Source organism: Crocodylus siamensis, chromosome 9 (assembly GCF_052110815.1).
Source record: "Crocodylus siamensis isolate JL-2025a chromosome 9, ASM5211081v1, whole genome shotgun sequence".
Lineage (NCBI taxonomy): Eukaryota > Metazoa > Chordata > Crocodylia > Crocodylidae > Crocodylus > Crocodylus siamensis.
This window is the reverse complement of record NC_143403.1, coordinates 23,435,616-23,459,121: the sequence shown is the minus strand read 5'-3', so window position 1 is coordinate 23,459,121 and position 23,506 is coordinate 23,435,616. Positions and strand designations below refer to the sequence as shown.

The 23,506-nt window shown below is 43.2% G+C and overlaps 1 protein-coding gene across 6 annotated transcripts in view; it reads left to right on the top strand.

Moving 5' to 3' along the window:
* The window catches only part of SIAH1 (siah E3 ubiquitin protein ligase 1), a 32,560-nt gene extending 9,406 nt beyond the window's left edge, over positions 1-23,154 (top strand). For 3 of the 6 annotated variants that reach the window (XM_090063739.1, XM_090063737.1, XM_090063740.1), the window contains exon 2: positions 21,768-23,154. In XM_090063739.1, the coding sequence (XP_089919865.1) occupies positions 21,770-22,618 (849 nt within the window). In that variant the 5' untranslated portion in view covers positions 21,768-21,769 and the 3' untranslated portion in view covers positions 22,619-23,154. Of the gene's footprint in view, positions 1-2,838; positions 3,067-4,942; positions 5,040-17,031; positions 17,416-21,767 lie in introns of those variants that run through there. The other 3 variants (XM_090063735.1, XM_090063738.1, XM_090063736.1) reach the window with 3 other exon arrangements.
* The last annotated feature ends 352 nt before the right edge of the window (positions 23,155-23,506 follow it).

Genomic DNA, 23,506 nt, shown 5'->3' with positions numbered 1-23,506 from the left:
ACCACCATAAAAAAAGAGGAAATTGGCCTCGGTGGCCTGGAGTTAATTAAGTTTGTGCTATGTGTAGAAGCACACCTGCCCAAAGTACAAGTCTGTTGGATGCCAATATAAGGACTCAAGTCTATCTAGACTTGGAGGAAAAGCTTCTCACCAAAAACAAATGAGAAACTGAATCTAATACTTCAGACATGGGGTGAGGTGAGCACAGCACGCTAGTAGGGAGAGAGAGACTGCAGCAAGGCCTAGATAGGTTACAGGGGTGGGCTAACAAAAACAAGATGCGTTTCAGTGCTGACAAGTGCAGGGTGCTGCACTTGGGTGGCAGTAACCAGCGGCACACTTCTTGAAAGCATGGAGACAGAAAGGGGTCTTGGAGTCATTGACTCCAAGATGAACATGAGCTGACAGTGCGAGGTCACAGTTGGCAGGGCTAACCAGACCTTGTCGTGCATCCACAGGTACATCTCAAGCAGGGCCAACGAGGTGATCCTCCCTCTCTGCCACACTGGTCAGGCCACAGCTGGAGTACTGTGTCCAGTTCTGGGCACCGCACTTCAGGAGGGATGTGGACAACATGGAGAGGGTCCAGAGGGCCACCTGCATGATTCAGAGACAGCAGGGCACAACCTACAATGAGAGACTGTGGGACCTGAACCTGTTCAGCCTTCACAAGAGAAGGCTATGGGGGGACCTGGTGACCGTCTATAAACTCACTAGGGGGGACCAGAAGGGTTTGGGAGAGACCTTGTTTCCCCTAGCACCCCCTGGCATAAAAAGGAATAATGGCCACAAGTTGTTGGAGAGTAGGTTTAGATTAGACATCTGCAAGAACTACTTCACAGTTAGGGTGGCTAGGATCTGGAACCAACTTCCAAGGGAAGTGGTGCTGGCTCCTACCCTGGGGGTCTTTAAGACGAGGCTTGATGCCTACCTGGCTGGAGTCATTTGAGCCCAGTTTTTCTCCTGCCCAGGCAGGGGTACAGACTTGAAGATCTACAAGGTCCCTTCCAACCCGACTTCTGTGATTCTATGATTGGTCTGAGAAGAAAATGAAACCTGAAAAACTCAGACTTGTTAAGAGCTGCAGAAGAGGGAAAATAGGAAAGTGAGTGGTGAAGACTTACTCCAGCTTGAAGAGCTAGTAATCTTTCTGTTGGGGATTAATGGATTTGGGGGTTAATTGATTTTTTTTGTGTGAACTGACATTTGTAATTATTGTTAAGATGGCAGTTGAATTGATAGAAGTTAGAGATGCTGCCTAACAGGAGACTGAAAGAGTTTGCAATCTGAAGGTGGTCCCTCAGTTAGGTATCACCTAGTTAGAGAAACTGAAGGGCTGTGGAGGCTCATTTACTGCTTTTCAGTAAAACGTGTTAGTTCTTCTCATAGTCTATATGGCTGTATTTATTGAACCTGGTGATGGCTACACTGGGCTGAGCTGCTTGCCACTGATTTTTTTCCCCTCCAGATTCAGGCTCTCCAGGAGCTGGCTCTGGCCCATGGGCTGTAGGTTGAGCACCACTAGCATAAACTATCAAATGGCAGTAGCTTTTGGTTACTGCTTAACTGGGCCTGTCTTGAATAGGACCTAAAAAGTTTAGAGGTTCAGTTTGTCAATATAGTGAAACATGTAGACTCCTATACTTTTGTCTTACAGTTCCAGTTGCTCTAGCATCTAAGTCTCTTGCAAGGAGGTTCAGATATATAAGTTAAGACAGGAAAGTGTCTTGTCAGTATTTTATTGCTGGGGACCTCAGGTATAGCTGTTTGCCCAAGGTCACACAGGAAGTTTGTGACAGAATAGGGAGATGAATCCAGGTCTCGCAAGCACTGTTATCATTAGATCTTACTTTTAATGCTACTGCAAGAAACTTGTCTGACTGCATGACCTTTAGGTTTCAAGAAATCCTAAAACTTTTCAGGTAAGGTTGGTACTCCTTAGGAGTCAGCAGTTGAGTTTTTTGTCTCCTCTTATTTATGAGGAAATGCTGTATTTTTTACAGCATTAATTTATGGGAAGCACGCTCTGCAACCCAGCAGGCACTAAAAGAGCACTCCAAAAGTAGTGCGCTCAGGACTTAAAAAATCATAGTTACCTGAATAACCTCAGTTTAGTGGGTTAAACAGCAGCCCTGGTAACTCGGAGACAGGCAGCTAGAAATACTAGGTACATGTATGTAGAAATTTTTAAAGGAATGAAATGCTTAAGAATTTAAAACTATCTGGGATGTGGAAATACCAGTATATCCTCATCTTTATGGCAGAAGTGTTCATTTGTTAAAATAGGAATTACTGAAGTGGTCTTGATATTCTACTTGTTGCATACCAGCCAGATACGAAGTGTACTATTTCTTTATATAAGGAAGTATTTCTCTTCATTTCACAGCAAATGCCAACATTTTTTTCAGGTATATTTAGATGTATTAAGGAATGTAGAAATTTATTCATGTGAAGCTTAAAAAAAAGTATTTTAAGAACAAGACATAACCTCGTATTTAAATCTTTCCAATTTGTCCTTTTTCCCCCTCTTTCAGTTGTATGAAAGAAAAAAAGATTTTTAACATTATTTCTAAACTGTTATTTTTGAAGAATAAATGCTCTTCTGAATTGTTATTTTGAATGTATAGGCATCTCTAAAATTATCAGCTAATTTGTGTTATCTTGTTTGGTTTAGATTCTTTTTGTATTCTGAAAATAATAATAATGGCTAATATCTTTGATTAAGAATAGATGTTGATTGCAAATATAAAATATTTAAATGACTTAAAATATTGTAATTTAGATTAGGCTGTGATACTTTAAGCTTGTTTTATGTTAACACCAGTCTGTTGCTGTTAGGTTGATCTTTCCCATAAATCTCGGGATCCAAGGATTCGACTGAGCACTGTTCCTGCTCTGTGGTGCTTGGGTCTGATGACTTTTAGCACCTGGGACCGCACCATCCAGCTATCCAGTTAGACCTATGAAGCAGTGCATTAGTCATCCCAAGTCCCCACTTCCTTCATTACACTCGTCTCAGTGCTCCCTTCACTCTGGAACTACAGTTCATATTTTAAACCTTCAAAGGTATGTGATACAGAGAACAAAAATAAGGAAAAAGGGTTGGCAAAGGAGCTTCTTAAATTCACACACACTTCATTTTTAGACAGTACAGGAGAGAGATCTCTAAAAACTAGTAACAACTGCATGCAGTCTTGTTCTCACTCCTGCCTGAGATTAGTCAGGGTTTTAAGTGGTATCATTCAGGGTCAGGTCCTTCAGTTCCTCCTGCTTAGCTGTCTGGTTCTGGCAATAGTTCCCCTCCTACCCTGCCATTTCTTTGGGCTGGTATATATGTGAAAAGTACTTGGAATTAATATAGGCTAGGTATTTAAAATGGAATAGATATTCTTGAATAACTCAATTTATTCCATACTGAGGTCTTTTTCTGGATTAAGATAGACACTCCTCTGCCACACCCTTAGCCCAAACACAAATATGATGCAATACCGTATGGCAGTTACAGCATACAGTGAAGGACATAATCAAGGTTACCCTCAAAATGGCACATTCACTATGATTTTCACAAAATGAGACGGGGAACACACAGTTCTCAAATTTTCACATCTATTCAGTTTTCTTAATTGAAACTTCCAACTTGTATTATTAGTCAGTAAGAATAGCTTTATGGCTTCTAATTGTGACTTCCAAGAGCAAAGTTTTATATAGTTTGTTCTAAGGCTTACTCTGATTGCTAGTTTGTTAGAGTGAATAAGATATTAATGTATGTTTGTTTGTTTTTCTGATAAACTTATTCTACTTGCAAAATTATTAAGATTCTTAGTTAAAACTGGGTGGAATCATAGTTCATACGTTGATATTGGGGAATCTTTGTTTTGCAATCGTTGCCTTTATACATTGTCATGGTGTACAGATACCCTGTATTGCAACCAACTCTGCCTGGCACTTTGTATGTGGTAACTGTCTGCCTTTGTTTACAGAAATTATTTGATTAGATTTGCTACTGGAAGGTTATCCTGATTTTAATATTGTTATAGCTCTGAGTGCTCAGTGCATAGAGGGGAAATGACCTTTATTATGCGGAGGAAGTTTTAAATATTTTGGAGCAGTCTTTTTTATAAATCTCAGAAGTGTATATTTTTCTCCCTATCAAATTTACCTTGATTTTGGCAAATTTTGTGTGGGTTCTGGCATAGCATATATGGTGAGATTTGTGCCTTTTAGTGTTTCTTGCCAAATAAAGTGTGGCAGCTGAAGATTTTTTTTTTTTTTTTTAAATATGTATATCAAGTTGAGTGCAGAGTATCTGATTGAGTTGAGCACATTTCTAGGGGAATCAATAAGTTATGAACTTTTTGGCTTTACATTAACTTTTGACCAATATAAAGCTTTCAGATTTAAAAGTTGACATCACTTGTCTATTCTTTGTTATGGTTGTCACATTCTCAAGAACTTGGAAATTGGTTGTAAAGCATGTTCTTGTATAAGAAGTAAAAAAACAGATAGACACACAATCTATTACAGAGCAGTGGATGAGGGGAGAATGGGTGAATTTTTATGTTTTGAAATAAATGTGTGCACAAATAGGCTTAAGAATAGCAAGGCATCGTTTTAGATATGATTCGGTAATGTCTTGATATAGAACTTCCTCAAATGAGACAAGTTATCGTCTCAATAAATGTATTGGTCTAATTAAGGTATCACCGTAAGAAATCCTTGCCTCTCACAATATATTGTGTTAGAGTTCATATCAAAGGATAGGAGAACCTTCATAGAACTGTTGATATAATAGAGAAGCTATTGCAGTGCTAGAGGTATGAACCTGTGTTCCCTAAATTTTGCCAGGAGATGCTGAAGAACAATAGAAAAATAGGAAATGGATATTAATATACTAGCTGTCAAGCTACTTGGCTGAGATTTTATGAAAACATTCTAACCATAGGCTGTAATGAACACTGTTTTAAGAAGAGTATGCACCGTGGAGATGTCAGATAATGGCAGTATCCTCACTAAGGTAGTAGGAGAAATACAAGGTGAAGGTAGGTCAATTTATTTAACCTCCCATAACATCCTTTCAAGTGTTTTAAAGGAAATCTTTAATAAATTCTCTTGCATTTCAGGTTCTGAAATAAATTTAAAGTACAATGAATGAAAATACATTTTCTTCCCTCCCCCCTTCTCTTTTTTTGTTTTTTAAGTTGTATTGCTTTTACTGGGTATGGGGTGGTAAATTTAGTTAGGTCACAGACAATATGGCAGCAGATGATCCAGAATAACTTTGGGTGCAAACAGGAGTGACAATTCTTGCCTGATCTAGCCACAGAAAGCAGTTTATAGCTGTGACCAAACACATGTGAACAGCTTCAGAAATGGCTGATGTGGTGAAAATCTGATCCCTCTTTGCACAAGGTATCAGATGAAGACGTTTCAAAATGTAGTATCTTTGTAACTTGTCTTGGGAGTTCCCAGCCTGCTAGTGTTTTCAGAATGGGAGGTGGGGGAAGGGAGCAGAGGGAGTTTAGTTTGAGGTTTTTTCAGCTCCTCTGGAGGGTATGGCAGGTGTATTGGAGCCCCTCTGAAGTGGGGAAGGAGGAGGGCTCCACTTCACCCACCCTACCCTTCAGCACCAGCGGTGGAGCCCCAAGAATAAGCTCCCTGTGCTGTCCGTCCCACCCCCCCCCCCGCAAACTCTGAATACTGGCAGAGAGCCCTGGCTGATGTGGCTCTAGGCTCACAGCTAGATTCTCTTCCGCCCCCCAGAACCAATAGCAAACTTCTGTTTGCTCTGGGGTAACATTACTCAAAATGCTTTGCAAAAATCATTCTGAGTTACAGCTGGGAGCTGCAGTTCTGTCTGCACGCTCTGTAGGTGGACTCTCTTCTTTTGGCATAGAGGGCCATATTCCTTTTTGTTTTAATCCACTTTAAATGGAATAGGTGAGGCCAGGTAACTCCTTATGGTCCTTAACTTTGTTGAGTAAGTGATATAAACAAAGGCTCTTCAGCAGTCATAGTAGTGCTGCAAAATGTATATCCCAATAAAATAGATAATGAAAATTCTTATTTTTCTGAATGTGGGGTCATTTTTGCAGCAAAGTTATTAGTTTGTATTTCCTAATATCATCATATCTGAGCCCCATAAAATCTTGTGTGTGCTTTCTTAATTGGTGTATTGTCCCAGTGAGAGACATTTTATTAGTAAAGCCATATACCTTCATTTGACAGCACTGCAGTTGAAAGTATTTTTTAGTTAGCCATCTTGCCTATATGTTCTCTCTCTACATATAGTTGGTTATGCATAGGAAACTATATAGCTAAGAGAAGAAGTAGAAGTGACAAATATTGATTACTTCAAAAAAATATGTAATAACACATTAGCAAGGATGCATTTCTCTCAGACAAGGGAGAAAATACTTTTTTGAACCAGGTTAACTTTGTCACCATTGAAAATGAAGAATGGAAGTAGTTGGTTAATATTTATTGGGACAGAATTACAGAATTTGTGTACCTTATTTACATATGTAATCTGGAGTCATCACAGTTTTTATCAGGTGTCAATTACCTTGCCTGCCAGGTGCTGCCACTCCCAAGGCAGTGAGATGCAGAGCCCATGCTGCCTCCCGTCCCATGCACAAATTTAGAGGGACACATGCCCCATGCACTGCAGGGAGTTCTGTGCACAGACCCCCCAGAGAAGCAGCGGCCATTGGGCACTTGGGGCCTGCTGCTGGCAGAGCCTACCCCCCTGCAGTGTAGCCCTGGCTGCCTGAGACCCAGCTCTGCCTGTGCCACACTTTGCGGGTCTGGCCTGGACCAGAGATGTGTGCTTTCAGGCAGGACCAAGCTGTTCTTGCTGTCATCTGGGATCCCGGCACCCCATACAGGGGCCATGCACTGGGCTGGGTCTTGCCTCTAAGTGCCCCATACTCTGTCAAGCTGGGCAGGCTCCATGGAGGCAGGACCTGGCCCGGTCTGGCACACAGCCTGTGCATGCTGTGCCAGGAGCCTAAATGATGGTAAGAGTGGCTTGGTCCTGCATGAAGGCACACGCCTTCAAGCCAGGGTCTGGCCTGCGATGTGGCACAGGTGGTGCTGGGTCATAGGCAGCCAGGGCCCCCCTGCGCTGCAGGGGGTTCTGCCAGGAGAAGGCCCTGGGTGCCCAATGTCCTCTGCTGTGGAGGGGGGAGGCGGGGGGGTGCAAGCGATGTGCTGTGCAGGCGGGGGGCCCATCCCTCCTAAGCAGTGTCTCATTTCCCCCCCCACACACAATGGTCCCTATTTAGTGGGGACAGTCCCTGGATCTGGGTTACTGCTGCAGGCTTGTGCAGCTCCTATTTGCTCCAGCACTGGGGCAGCAGGGAAAGGGGGCAGGTATAAAGATGCTCTGGCTGGGTGCCAGACTGTCTCCTTGGAGGTCCTAGCCTCCAGTGCTTCAGGGTATGCTCCAGGGCACCCTGCTCTGCTCTTTTTTCAGCAGGGGCTTTTTTTTTGGGGGGGTTGATACTGGAATTTCCTGGTATCAAATTTAGTCTGTGCTGCAAATATGCAGCACAGGGAACACTTTTTTTTCATTCATGGTGCATCCTACAACATGTTAACTTAGTAGTAATGGTGAGGGTTTGCCCTTTGCACGTTGTAAATTTTAATCAAGTTTGTTTACTGCTTTTTTGTAATTCAGTTACATGGGGTCATATTAACTGATTTGTGTCATGCTGTTCAGTTTGTGTTCACACAGCACTTTTTGTACATCTGTATTTACCATGTAGCTGTGTTTTGCATGTGTGCATTCTGGGAAAATCTGTATCGGTTCTAATTGCATTTCAACAGGATATAATACCTAGAGGAACTATATATAGTAGTATCATCAGTCCATAGTGCAATATGCAGTACTATATGCTATTGGATAGGCAGCTGAGAAGGGTAGGAGTAGCCAAATCGGTTAAATCTGGTGAGGTTTTTCTGACCACTAGGTAATCTCCCTTCCCCTGCAACTGCCACCCAAAAAAAAGGGGAAAAAAACCAGTCCTAGTTGCTTATCTAGTTACAGAAAGATAATGCACTCTTAGGCAGGCTGAATAGCTGGCGTGGTTACTAGCTGATAGCTGCATAGTAGGTAAGGTTTATCCATGCAGCACAAGTGATCAGCCACACTTAGTTAAAATTTGGCAGGGAAATGGAGTTACCTGTTGGTCTTTTCATTAGCCTGCTTAAATGGATGGGCGTAAAATTTACACTTCTGCTGCTGTTTTGGTGTGTCTGTAGAGTTAGTGAAACCTGACATTTGTTGTCCACATTTAAAGAAAGCTTTAACTCCCATGAAAATTTTCAAAGTTGATATTTTATAACAGTTGTTTGGTGTAGGGGAGAGTGGTGGGTCAATTAATAAGGCTATGAGATTGCAGGATACACCAGTCCCAGGAGCAGGTGATGGACCACTCTGTATAACTGGATGAAAAATGTAAATGTTCAAAGTGAATTGGGTAAGTGGTGTGAAGAGGGTGGGAAGTATGTTTAACTCTGGATTATTGTGGATTTTTTTTATATACTGTGGTAATCAGGACCCCATGAGGTTTTTTAGTTTAGTGGGTTTTATTTTGTTTTTTAAATAAAGATAGTGAATAGCATATAGCTGCTAAATTAAGGGCAGAAAGTGATATCCTGAAGGATTGGAAAATTGGCATAGTACGCAAACAAGAAATAATTAAAGATGGCTATGCAGTCTAGATTTTATTATACGATGGGTTAATAAGTCACATTTTGATTGGTATTGTTCTGCTCAGTTTGGTTAATGCGTGGTCAGGTTTCCAGGAAGCCTTGTGAACTAAATCTTTCAAAATAGTTATAGACCAATGCAGTGTTCATGGCAGACCATGAAAAATGGCAGTCTCCTTGAGTTACTCTACTGTCTGATGCGCCAGAGCAGGGATTTTCAACCTTTTGTTTGGTCCCTGGCAGCCAGTCAAAGTAGGTAGTCCCCTGGTGGCTAGTTGACAAGCTGGTGGCAGGAGGTGTAACTCTGGTTGAAAACCCCTGTGCTAGAGCAGTGATGCTCAACCTCCAGCCTGTGGGCTCCCTATGGGTCCAGAAATTTGGTGGTGGATGAGTAGTGGCAGCATTGTGGTGGCTCTGGAAGTTGCCACAGTTATTGCCTCCACTTCCCTGATAAGTATGGCTGGGTCAGTGCTAGAGGCATCATATCAGCACTGATAAAAGGTCAGTTTATATTATCGGCAATGGACTTCTTTTTTTGGCTGATGAAGCCTGTAAATGCCACATGCATGCACACAGCCACAGCATGCATGTGGCCAGCTTGGAGAACAGCGTTCAGCTGTTAAGTCTGTGGGGGAGGAGGGGTGGCAGATCAAGGCCCCCGCGGTGAGTGAGGTAGTGGGGCAGGGGCAGGCGCTGTTTAGATGGGGCGCAGGGTGGAGCTATGAGTGGCTCGTCGGGGGAAACGGGGGGACTGTTCAGGGAAGGGGGGGCATGTACCCCCTGGATCTGTGCACAAGGTGAGGGCAGGCTGCTGCTGTAAACTGGGATGTTCCTTGTGGAGGGGGTTGGGCTGGGGCTGCGCTCAGGGTGGGCAGCAGCAGTGCTGGATACTGTTGGTATCAACCAAAAAAATCTTTATTGGTGCACTCCTAGTCAGTGCATGAGGCTATGCCACAAGGCAGAGTGCAGGGATAAGTTGCTGCATGGTGTCACTCTGGGCTGGTCCTGCGTCACTCATCTGGTCTGTGGGATTGGATGGCTTAGCACCACTGTTCTGGTGGCATTTACTTGTCACAAAGTTCATTGTTTCAGGACAGGCCTGCCCAACTGGCAGCATGCAAGGGGCCAGCAGCCATGTGGATGAGGGGAGGTGCATTGCAGATGCATCACAGATGCCTACATGGTGGGGTGCAGCGCAGCATACTGCCCTGTGATGTGATTGGCGTATGAAGTGTGGACCCTGGTTGTAGGGAATCTGAACAACCCTGTTTTGCACTCTAAGGAGACCTACCAGGATAGCACTAGAGAAGAACTTTTCTCCCCATTTTGAAGTCTAGCTTTTTTATTCCCTAAACTCAGGGTTTTAAGAAAATCCAAATTATGAATAGGAATGATTCTATATATTAAACTGTTCTAGGTGGCAGCTTTCTGAAGCATCTACCTCTAATGTGTTTTAAAGTAGTCTGTGTTTGATTTTGCCCGCTGGTGAGCTTTTTAGAAAATCATGAATTAAAATTTTGGCAGATACGTAGGGCAAAATCTTATTTCACTTTGTGCCCAAATGGCACTTATCCAACCATGTGATTGCCATTTTTGGCGCTTTATGCAGTTTGTGTTCCTGTTCCATGTTGTAGTGTGGCTGGGCAAATGTCCACATAGCTATTGAACATGCACATTGGCTGCACAGTGGACTGGCATGGTCATGTCCACAAGTACCTGAGTCCAAATTGCAAAATCCTTCAAAAACAGAGGATGGACCAGCCAATATGTCACTTGCCCAGGAAGTGGAAGATTTAAGTTTTAGGCCTCTCTCCTCACCCAGATGGGATTTGAACCTACTTTCTCTGGCTTTCAAGTCGATTTGTTCCAACCATCAATGCACAGGTTAGGCATTATCAAATCCCCACTCCAGCCCTGCATTTGAAGCTGAGCCTCTTCTCTTTTCATTTTCTTTTTTTTTTTTTTTGGTGGGGGGAGCGTAATATGTATAGAAAGGTTATGTAAAGGAAGCTTCTGTCTTGCTGGGAATAAAGGCACAGGGTCCCCTCCCCCCCCCCACAGCATCACTGAACCACGCACCTTCTGGCTTCTTTTCTTCCTCCTGGCCCCATGTGTCTTTCTGTATTTGATGTCCAGGGGGCAGTTCCAACAGGAATGCTGGAGAGTGCCTCTCCTAAATAATGCCTAACCTACAGCCTGCTGGCTAGAGCACTGTGCATGTGAAGTCAGATATGTATAGGTTAAGACTCTGGGTGTAACAGGTCCTCAGCTTTGTAATCAAGTGCCCTAGCTGCTAGGCAGTGGGCCAAAACATAGGAGGGTCCTTCTCTGGTATCTGTGTCATCATGGATCATAGTTTTTTCTGGCTACAAATTTAGTCCTTATACTTGATTTGGTGTGCAGATGCAGAGCCTTATACCTGCCCCGCCAGCACATACCTTAGTGCATATGCTCAAGCTGTGGACGCTTGCACATCCATGTTGTGTTTAGAATAGTACATAACTACATAAGTGCATGGGAAGGCTGGGTAAGTGCCATTTGGCTGTAGAGGGTATTTTGTTACCCCGTGCTTTTAGGTTTTGCCAGTTGCTGCATGGTAATAAGAAAGCAGTTTTCTCCTCCTGTTTTTTGTGGGGTTTTTTTGCTTTCTTCAGAAGCATTGAGTGTTGGCTCCAGCCAAGGCTGAGGATTTGATCAGGTGTGCATGATGGTCCTTCTGAGACTAAAAAACCCACAGGTTCCTAGTTTGAGCTCCTTGCTCCTCTACAGAAGGTCAGACTGATTACTATGTTTGGGGTCAGGGAGGAATTTTATTCCACAGTCAGATAGGCATAGTCCAGGGGTTTTGGCTTTCTTCTGTAGTGGGGGTATCTTCCTTGGATTTTTTGAGAGAGTATTTAAAAGCTGTTCCTTGTTGCAGTTTCAGGGCATTGACAGTGCCCTTGACCCCCTGCTTTATTTGTGGCATTTTGGGGATTGCACTTAGGTTGTTTGTGAGTTAGGGAGTTTTCAAGAATAGGTTAGATAAATACTTTTGTAGCATGGTATAGTTGGGAATGGTCCCGTCTTGAACAGGGGTTGGCAGCCTACAGCCTGGGAAGGTCTGACCTGGCCCAGGGGATTGGGTAGCATGCAGCACCAAACCACCTGTCCCCTTAGCAGCGCCCTCCTGCTGCTCTCATGCTTGCACTTCCCCTTGTTGCAGAGGGGCTGGCTATGTACGGCAAGGGCAAGTGCAGGTGGCTTGAGCTCTGTGGGGCAAAGATTTACCGTCTTTTCGGCCCATCCTGTGGCTTCTGACTCCTGGACTTAGTTGACCTTCTGAGGTCCCTTCCAGCCCTACTTTTCTGTGGCTCCATGTAAAGTGAAGTAGGATTCTGTCCATACTCCTACGTCAGGAGTGTACATGATGGTTGTAGTGGGGAAGCTCCTCTAAAGATATTCTGACCCAGGACCCCATGTTTATGGAAACAATGGTGTGAATTTTAATTGGTATTGTTCTGTTTAGTTTGGTTGATGCATGATCAGGTTTTCAGGAAGACTTTTGTTTGACTTTTTTAATGCATATTTGAGAGCATGGTATTCTGGCTTCAATTTCTAGCATGATTTTTCATCAGGTTAATATGACAGGACCCAGCCTTCTTTTCTGCCAGGAGAAACTTTTGTTACATACTTTTCTCATTGAAATGTTTATATTTAGTTTGCTTTTGGGGAACTCGCACTACCTACTTTAAAGGAACTGTCTGAATATTTTGGCAACAGCTCAGAATATGCCAACATCTACCTTACACTCATTTCTTGACTCCTTGAAAAACAGAGTAATTTGTCTGTTGCAAAGAACTCTGAAGACCCCTGCTGTCAGAATGTTTTTGACCCTGTAGATTCCTATTTTAAAATCTTTGGGTTGTTGTGCAGTGATTCTCAATCTTTTTGGACTCTTTTCAGAATTTAGCAGCACTCTATTTTGAAAAGCTATTGTAATATGAATATTTTATAAATTATATATTGATACAATTAATAATTGATTATTTTAGTGCATGATGATATATGCAAATAATATAAGTATACTATGCACCCCCTTAGGTCTCCACAGGGGAGCATTCCCTTGGCTCTGCCCTGCCCAGAACATGTTTACTCCTGTCATGGTGCATGGATTCCCTATATATGGCTTCAGGTCTTGTCTGGGAACTGTCAGGCTAATTTCTCCCCTTAGCTACCCCAGGATAAACTCTAGGTGAAGGGCTCTATCCCTGGGTAGAGCCTGGGAATGCCTGTGGACAGGACCTGGCTCTACCTGGCCAGCAGGGCAGAGGTGCTAGGCTTCACATGTGACAAGTTGGAAGATGCCAAGGGGTTTGGAAAAGAAGGGGATGGGGCAGCAGGACACACAAGGCCTGAAAGGTGGCAGGCCTTGGGGCCTCTGCCTGGGGCAAAGTAAAGAGGGAAGGTTCACTTGGGGGACTGGTAGCAAAGCCTGAATCTGCAGGGGAGCAGGCACTGAACCCAGAGTTTGGTAGTCCATGACTTGCCTGGAGCTAGCTGCTCTGGTGGCCTTGATAGAGTTGATGTGGAACTGGTTGTCTGTGTCTTCAGGGACTGTGGTGACCTCGTCTGGACCTGGCTGGGCAGTGGCAGCAGCCTCAGAGCAGACTGAGGGAAGAATCCATACCACCTTCCTGCCACAGAGACAGACACAGATGCCTGCTTGCTTGGCCACAGATGAGCCACACAGGGGAGGGGCATCTGTAGCAACCTTAAAAGGATCTTGCTGTACCCCAGGGTGCTGTGGAGCCCTGGTTGAGAATCACTGATCATATGTAGTACATCTAATAGTGCTAATATTGAGTGCTGCCCTGTGGCACTTTACAGTGCCCTTAAAAGGATGCCACAGCACCATGGTTGTGAATCACTGTTTTAGTGATCTCAGAGAAACAGAACTACAGGTAAGCAATTTCTTCTTATGACTGTACAGACAGACTGTGAAATCAGAGAGGCTTGAGCAGAAATGTTAACTCTACCATCTGCCAGGTATGTGTTTTTTTTTTTTTGTGTTTTTTTTTTCTGTGTTTCTTTGGGTTTGGTTAAACTTGTAGCTTTAATGTTTTGCTCATTGTTGTACACCAAATATACACATGGTATAAGTTAAGGTTCTGAAGGCAATGTTACTTTTTTGCATGTTTCTTGACTTCTTGAAATTACTTGTCCATCCTTAACATTGTATATATGAGATTACAAGACAACATTCTTTAGTAAAAAAGCTTCACTTCATTAAAAGCAGGCAATATCCAGTTTTGTTTACAGTTTGCACTTCTACTTTGGGTGGTGAAAATCTATTAAATAGTTCACTGGAACATTAACACTTCTGAAAACTGGAAGAATGTTTAAGAGCTTCAGTAACAGAGTAGACTAAGGCCCCTGGCAGTTCTTCAGTTTAAGAAGTGATGGGATCTCTAATCCATGATCCTATCATATATGTGCATGGCAGGACATGTGATTTTGGGTTTGGAGATTAAATCCCAGCACCTCTGTATGAGCAAGATGCAACCCGGATGCTTACAACCATCTGATTGTCAAAACCCCAGATGAAGGGCACAGGCACCTTGGGATTGGTTGCTGGGAATTCGTTGCTGCAGTCCAATTCTGGGGTCCCTGTGAGATGGGGACTAGTAAAAACCCATGTGCTGGTTGGCTGTGGAGCAGACATGGTTGCTTTTTTTTTTTAAGTTGTGACACATGGGGAGCTGGGCATCAGGCTTCTGCACCCTGATACCAGGTTCTGTGTGAATGGGGAACTGTGTAAACCCTACACGCTCCCCAGCTGGGTGGCACATGGGGTTTTTACTCCTTCCTGGAATTTGGTTGCAGCAACTGATGACCAGGTTCCCTTGTGCTGGGATCTATAAAGCCATGTGTAGTGCCGTGCACAGGGTTTTGACAGGTCCCTGGGTACAAGTGGTCACGTGTTCAGTTTAAGGCATGATAGAAATGAACCACAGTTATGCCAGTATCTCTTAAATATCATTTGCACAGTTGAAGAACTATCCCAATGCTTTTTTTTTCTAATGTGAAGTCATAACTTCCCTCTCTTCATTCCTTATAGATAAGTGACTCCCAAAACAGTATCCCTGAAACAGTTTTTCTGTTGCCTGCCTCTTCTGTCTGATTGATGTCTTTTGTACATGGGCCACATGTTACCCTGTTACATTCCTTTAGGAACTGGAAAATTTATTATATAAATACAGCCTTTAACAGTATTTAAATATCAAACTGTAAAGACTGCATGGCCCAACACACCCTTTTTAAATGTTTTCTACCTTTATCTCACTGAAGTTGCTTTTTAACTACTGTCCAAAGTCTTTTGTACTACCAAATTGGATAGCTAAAATGCAACTTTTTTTTGTCTTGAACTTTAATATTGTCAGATGTTTAGCAGTGTACAAGTTTGTTTATATTTGAGTGAGGAGATGGGTGGGAAGGGTGTGTGTATGTATGTGTGTGTTGGACCTCTAGAAATTGCAAACCAGGATTATCTTGGTCTATGCATGTATAAAACTTCCAACTTTGGAGGCACAGGCTATTATCTTTCCTAGCTTGCTTCCTTTTTCATGTTGATATTTGTACTGCAGTTTAGTCTTCAGTGGGAATATTCCATCTTTCTATCCAACCTCTGGCTCCCTCCTACTGTGCATCTGCTTTAACTGCTTTCTCTGTCTCTGACTGCTTCTTTACATGTGAATATATACATGTTTCTCAGTTTAAGGGGAAAAAAACTGAAGTCCAGCTTCCATTTTGCCTACAGTGCCCAAGTGGATCATTTCTGACTTATTTTCTCTCCCTTAGTTCAGTCTCCCATTTGTAGAGGGCTACATTATTGGACATTCATACTGGCCCTTAATCTGGTCCTTTCTTTTTTTTCTTTCTTGAGGTGCATGAAGGTGTGTAGGGGTGTAAGTTGTAGCTGTGATGGTTTAAGGACATAGGCAGGCAAGGTTCTTTGGATAAATCCAGTCTCTTATTAGACCAACTAAAATATCTGGAAAAAAGATCTCAGATTTTCCTGAAGGTCTGTACTGTAGGGTTTTTCTGTTTTGTTTTTGCTTGCTGTTGACCTTTTTTAGTTCAGGGCTTGAAGTATAAAAATGATGTTGCAAAATTAATTATTGAGAAGCTGAAAGAAAAGAGGATCTTTCTAATTAGGCTTTTAATGCCATTTCTTTAACGTGTATCTAACGTGTATGTCTTAACCAGCAGTAAGGGATGAATCTTGAAGCTGTTTGCCTTTTCTTTGCAGGCAGGTGATGTGCTTTTTGTTAACTTTGTCCTGATCAAGTTAATATAACACAATTGGAAAAAACTTGTTTAAGGTCCTGCTTATGCTGGGATTTAAGGTGTGGTATGAACATGTTCTAAAAACCCACAAAACCTGCTGAGGGGCTGTGCATCTCTTCTGGGAGAAGCTGCTTTTATGATGTATTGAAAAGCACAAGAGTTACTTTAAAGAGCTTTTTAATGCATTCTTCCTTAAAGTATATAGAGGATGTCAGGTCTGAGCTGCTCTGGTCTGCTGGAAGGCTCCTTGAACACCGAAATAATTGGCAACTTTCTCAGTCCTTAGCTGAACTGGCTAGATGCTGTTTTCCCCTTCCCTAAGCGTGTTTGGGTGTGTTAGGAGTACAGTATTAATAAAAGCCCGCCCTTCTGTTACTCAGACTTCGCTGGATTAGATGCTCAGAGGTCATAATGTTGGTGCTATCTCATTGGCCTCGGTTTCTTATCACTGGATTGGTCCAGCTTTTTACATCTGGAGTTTTTGTGTCCTACCTCTGAACTCGGGCTGTTCTCTCCCTGCTACTTGGGCTTTGCCTGATGAAGTCCGCGACAGCTTTTATTTATCCATTGATGTAACTCTGGGGGAGGAGAAGCGTTCGCACTGTTCTGGATTGACACTGAATTAGATGAAATGGTTGATGAGGTGGCTGTCCCGATCTTAAGCAGAACTAGGAAGCGAAGGGGGAGAGAGAGGCCCCTCGGTGCAACTGCCGCTTGTAATGGGTGCGGAGTTGCCGACAAGTAGCCGGGCGATGGGCCTCTGCGGCCGCGGGCCTTGTCCTGAGCCGCCCGTGGCAGTGCCCCTTCTCCGCGGCGTCTCCTTAGCTGTGACGGGTGCTCGGACCCGCTGTTTGTTTGCTCGCCGGATCATGTGAGCCCGGCGGGGTGGGGTGGGGTGGGTGCCGCCGCCACTTCTCCCTCCGCCGCCTGTGCTGCCAGGCCGGAGCTAGGAGGAGCTCGAGCAGCGTAGGGAGCCGGGCCGGGCCGGGCCTCGGGAAGCAAATGGCTTTTGCGGCGCGGGACTGCCCGGCTGCGCTGCTCCCTCGGGCTCCGCGGCCCGGCCCGGCTCCCGGCGGGGGGCGGCGCGGCCGGGGCCGGGGGCCGGGCGCCCCGTAGGGGAGGGACGCGGCGGGCGCGGGGCCGGGAACCATTTTGGGAGGGAGGCGGAGGTTGTGCCCGGCGGGGCGGACGCTGCTCGCTGCGCGACTCGGGACCGGCCCGGCTGCCAGGGAGGCCCGTGTTTTTGTTTCTATGGGGAGACGCGATGAGCTGTTTCCCTCCTCATGACGGGGAAATCCGCCTTCAGCTTTCTGTACCCGTGGAAGGGCGTCCTCTCCGCCTGTCTGCCTGGAAGTAAAGCCGGCAAGAGGAAAGGTAGCAGCGAGCTCCGCGGCGGGACGTGGAGCCGGGCAGCCCCAGGCTGCTTCCCAGCCGGCTCCTAGCCCGCTCTCTCCCCTGTAATTGCATTAGGAGCGTTGTTTTTCTTGCTACATGGCTACAAGGCTGTTTGGGCAGATGTGAGATCTTCTGAGACCACCTACATAGCTGGAAAAAATCGTCCTTTGCAAGCTTGAGGCACAAACACCCTTCGGGCGCAGGGCGAGCCTGCTACAGGCAACACCCCCGGCATTTGTACAACTCATTTCTTCCCTTTACTTGCCCCCCCCCCCGCTGATATTAGTTCCATTTGAAAGTGTTTTGAGTTGTGTAGTTTGTTCGGTAGAAACTAGGCAAAATATTTTTGGTGATGACTCAGTACCTCGGTTTGTTGGTGTTGCTTAGAGACTAATTCCCCCACCCCCAGCGAGTGGAGACTCCTGTGGTATCTCATTCACGGGACAAACCAAAATAGCAATTACATTTTTTTTTTCTTTTCACCTGATCCGGATTTGCTGTGCAGCTTAATTTTATATCCAGCCTTGTGTAACTGCAAAAGTTGTTTGCATTTGTTTTCATTTTTCTGCCGACTTGTGGCGGCTTTTCCAGCTGTATTTGACTGTTTACTGCAATCTACAGAAAAATATAGTAGGTTAACAGAAATGTTAGTGCTGGCTAATGGGCTTTCAAGATTTAAGTTTGGGAAAACAAACTTGACCTTCTTGCTCTGTTCATTGTTTTGTATAACTTTTCAGCTTTTTGTAATGGGAATGGAGGTCGGACTAGTTGGGCTTCCATGGTTTGGCCATCAGGCTGCTTCTTGAATTGGAGGCGGCTGGCTTCACTAGTTCCCCTGGAACAAATGTGTTTCTAGGTTGCCTGTTTAAAACAGTGCGGTAGTTTAGTCATCTGTGCCAGCATTTCTCAACCTGTGGGTCATGACCCAAAAATGGGTCTCAAGAATATAAGAGAGAATTGTGAACAAACTTTAATAATGGATTATCCTTTAAAGGAGAAGAGTGCAAGAAACTGTGGGTTTTCCCTTGCAGGCGGGCAGCGTCCCAGCCTGCCAGGGCCTGCTTGGCGCTGCCCTGCCCCGCCCCACACTGGGGGGCTGGGGCCTGGGGCTGGCTACCCATGTTTACAAATGGGTCCTGGTACAAAAGGCTTTGTAACTTTGACTTCTGTTCAGTTTTATGAACTCTGGTTGTGATATGCAGGATGTTTTCTTTTGTTTTATGTTGAGAGAGTTTGAACTGGCTGTGTATCCTGTTTGTGATTGTATACTAAGGCCTGAGAAAGGAAAGGCTATTTTTTTCTCACCTTGTGTATAGCTGAGGAAGGAAGGAAGAGTTGCAAGGATTCACTTGCTAACAACTACCATTTACTGCTCATTTGCTCTCCCTTCATCCCCACCCCAAGAAACTGTGGCAGTGTATGTGTGAGCTCAGCATGTTTGAGGTGTGTAGGATTTCTCCCTGGGGCTCATGACTAAGGTTTGGTTTGTGAGTAATATTGATTCTTCGTGAATGGGGCTGATAAAGGGTGACAAGCTGTTGCAGGGAGACAAGGGAGTTGTCACCTAGCCTGAGTGGTAGCAGATCTCGGGCACATGCAGCTCTTAAGAATAGTGGGAAGCAGAGATGGGTGCTTCATGTTTGCATTATAGATCTGTGACTCTTACCAAGACTTCAGCATATGAGTGCATGCAGGTTCCTTTTACAAAGCCTTTGTGTTTTTCAGCTGTCCAAAGTGGATTTTGGAGGGAATGGATCAAAGCAACTGGGAGGCTTGGAGGAATGGGGTTGGAGGGAGGTTGATGGATGCTGGTTCCAGGGCCAAGATACTGGACTGTGGGCCTGCTTTCAAGAGAAGTGATAAACCTGAAATATTCACCTGAAGTCTTAGTGACAGGCCAGAAGCAGTGATGAGTTAGTTGCTCCATACCAGCAAAGGGAGCTTGGCTACTCAAAAGCTTTCAGAGGTACTGGATTCTCTTGCAGTGAATTGATCTCCATTTAGAGAAAGGAAGCCAAGGTCAGGTTGAGAGATCTTTAATTTCCTTCTCTTTAAGTAAAAGTGCCTCAGTGGGAAAATAAATCCAAATATGTAAGTCTTACGGCTAGCTAATAATAATTATCAACTTAGAGTCCCAGAGATCCACTACTGAGGGCCCCATAATTGTAGTTTTGAACCACTGAGAGACCCATAAAAAGGTAAGGATTGTTCAGTGCTTCATCATGTTAGTACAGTACATATCGGGATCCCAGTTAGTGTCAACCCAAGAAAAGTCAAACAGAACAAGGACTATGGGAGCCGTGTATGTGAATTGGATATGGTGCATGGGTAGCAAGGAAGTGGTTCTTAGATGAGACATTTTCCAAGCTCTGGCTTTGGCAGAGATGAATCCCAGGCAATGACTCTGGCTATCTCGGGGACTTGTTTCCTTGCCTTGTTCTGTCCTCATGGTGTGCAGCTATCAAAGGTGGATACTTGAACATGTGCAGTCCAGACCTCAGTCATGTTGGAGCTGAGTGGGATTGTGATAACAATGCTTTGCTTCTATGTTTCTGTAGACTTCTCTTGCTATGAAAAGGAGGACAAGAATCAGGTTTAAAGGTTAGAGAGCTGATGTGCTGAGTGTTTACCATGAAATGGGCATTAGTGTGAGATGGTCCATTCACTCCCCTTACCTGGTGAGGTACAAGAAACTAGGCTGTCATAGGCGGTTTTTTGTTCTGTGTTTTTCCCACTGTAGTGTTGATTTCATTTGTATGAATACACATTTGATGAAGCTGAAGTGTACTTCTTTTTGTAGGGTAGCTGTGTTGGTCTGAGACAAAAAAGAAACACAAAACACTAAAAATCTTGGTTCAGAGATAATATCTTTTATTAGACCAACTAAGAAATCGCAAAAAAAATTATCTTTGCTCTCCTGTTTGTCCTTTCGTTGCATGCCTTTTTTTATGTTCCCCTGTGATATTGTTGAGTCTCTGAAAATAAGTAGCAGAAACCTAGCCCAATACCTTGTCCAAAAAAAAAAAAAAAGTTTGAATCGGATGTTAACAGGAAAAATTTTTAAATTGGATGGATTTTTTTTCCTGATGTATTAATAAGCATAGCATTTGTCTTGCTGTTCAAGGGTCTTCCTGGTTTTTCTACCTAAAAAATCTATTCTGTGTATATTAGGAAACCTGGCTCATTTAGTGTTTTGTGGGTTGTTTTGAACATTTTCAGGGTAGTCTATTAATATAGCTAGACTGGGTAAGTGCCTTTCCACTGAGGTTGCATCAAAGTGACAAGTTTCACTTAACAAAAGTAAATTTCATAACAAGTGCTTTTGAAGTTACTAGAAATATTTCTGCACCTACCTAAACAAAGAATAGAATTAGTAGTTTTCCTTTTTGACTACTTCTGCAAATAAGGCAAAAAAAAAAATTCCCATTCCACTTTCTGAATGACTTTGGTGTGTTTTCAGCTTGCTGAAATAACAGAACCCAAGAAGACCAGGGAATTTTGAGAGATGGATAGGAGCCAAAGGAAGGCCTAGACCAGTGGTTCTCAAACTTTTAAAACTCCAGGCAGTCCCCAGTATGAGTGCCACTCAATTCACTAATAACTTGTGAATTGAGTGGCACCCCTTATCAAAAACAAATGTGCTTCTCTCCTTGTGGGAGGGGTGTGGCTGGGAGGAGGAGTGACTGGGTAGGAATGTGTCCTTGTACCTTACAGCACCTTTCAGAGGCGCTCAAGGGATCTCTTCAGCTTTTTTCTACCAAATTGGGAAACAAAAGCACTGACAGAAGGTTTGAATATTGAGTTCAACTCAAAACTATTTGTCATGAAAAAGTAATATTATCTATCAAATCTATGATGTTTCTGACAATACAGTCTGCCTGGTGGTGGTGGTGGTGGTAGGAAAACAAAGATTAATAAAGACCTGTTACCAAAGGTGTGGTACAAATGTAAAACTTAAACATCTTTTGGGCCTTTTTGTTTTTTCAGAGTGCCAGTACTGATAACATTTCCTCCTCCTTCTCCCGCTCCCCACCTGCAACAAATGACTTTTCATTTTCAGTCTAGAAACTTTTAATAGAACTTCTGATCAACCTTTTAAAGGGCTGGCTGCAGTAAGAATTCTCACTCCTTCCCATCTACAAATTATAGATGATATTCCTTAAAATGGAAACGGATTATGTTTGCTCCAAATAAAAATTGATTTTTGAAATGCACCTGAGTTTTTCTATAAACAAAACTCTCTCTTGAATCCTCATAGGGAAAACTTAGAATGTGTCAGTTCACCTGTTTTCTGAATAACTACTGAATACTGTTTTTTCCCTTTATTACAGAAATGAGCCGTCAGACTGCTACAGCACTCCCGACAGGTACTTCAAAGTGTACGCCATCACAGAGGGTGCCTGCATTAACTGGCACTACAGCTTCCAACAATGACTTGGCTAGTCTTTTTGAGTGTCCTGTGTGTTTTGACTATGTGCTGCCACCTATTCTTCAGTGTCAGAGTGGCCATCTTGTTTGTAGCAACTGTCGACCCAAGCTCACATGCTGTCCAACTTGCCGAGGCCCGCTGGGCTCCATTCGCAACTTGGCTATGGAAAAAGTTGCCAACTCTGTACTCTTCCCATGTAAATATGCCTCTTCAGGATGTGAGATAACCTTGCCACACACAGAAAAAGCAGACCATGAGGAGCTGTGTGAGTTTAGGCCTTATTCATGTCCATGTCCTGGTGCTTCATGTAAATGGCAAGGTTCTCTGGATGCTGTAATGCCACATCTAATGCATCAACATAAGTCAATAACAACATTACAGGGAGAAGATATAGTTTTCCTTGCTACAGACATTAATCTACCTGGTGCTGTCGACTGGGTTATGATGCAGTCTTGTTTTGGCTTTCATTTCATGTTAGTGCTGGAGAAACAGGAAAAATATGATGGTCACCAGCAGTTCTTTGCAATTGTACAGCTGATAGGAACACGCAAGCAAGCAGAAAATTTTGCTTATCGACTTGAGCTTAATGGTCATAGGCGGCGATTGACTTGGGAAGCAACTCCTCGATCTATTCATGAGGGAATTGCAACAGCCATTATGAACAGTGACTGTCTAGTCTTTGACACCAGCATTGCACAGCTTTTTGCAGAAAATGGCAATTTAGGCATCAATGTAACTATATCAATGTGTTGAAATGGCAATCAAGCATTTCCAGGCCAGTGTTTTAAAACCATTGCATTTAATTTTGCAGAACCTAGGGTAACCATCTGACTGCCAGACAAATTATTTGGTAGATGGAGGCTAGACATACATGAAGGTAAATAAGAGGAAAGGCTGTTAAATTACAGGAAGCAGTTGCATGTAGTAACACTAATATATTTAAAATAAGTTGACAGTAAACCACTGAAATATATACACCCAAAATGGGCATCTTTTGTATTAAGAATTGATTCTACAGGAAATGTTGTAAAATAATTCTAAAAACTTGTTTGTAGATTGATTGTACTGTTGAAAAGGATACTGTTTCGTGTTTTTGTGGGTTTTTTGTTTTGTTGTTTTTTCTTTTGACTGACAAGCCATGTTGAGCGGTCTGGTCTCTGGCCGCTGCTTTTTTTTCCCCCTTTGTAAGTCACTACATAGTATTGCTGCTGTTTGTGTATATTTTTTGTGTATTTGCTAATTTTTATTAACTTCTAGTTTTTCATTAAATAAATATGACTTTTCTGTAATTCAGGTTTTTCTCTTTTTTTGTACCTTTTAAAAATTAATTACAGGTGTCTTATTTGATATGCATAATTGCTTATGGTAAAAAATATAATTCTGTATATTTGGTAAATTTTGTCTCTTTCCAGTAGTCCATTCATTGGTAATACTGTTCTTAATTGAGCTATTTTGTGAATGTATTAAATGCTAAACTAGTATGTTGGAAGAAGTACCAGGAAAAAAAAGCTCCTTTAAAAACAGGTCTAGATTTTTTTTATTTTATATTTTTTTTTGATTTATACTTCCAAACAAAGTAATGAATTATTAGGGGAACATTTAAAAAAAAAAATGAAAATTCAGGCACAGTTTCAGATTTCA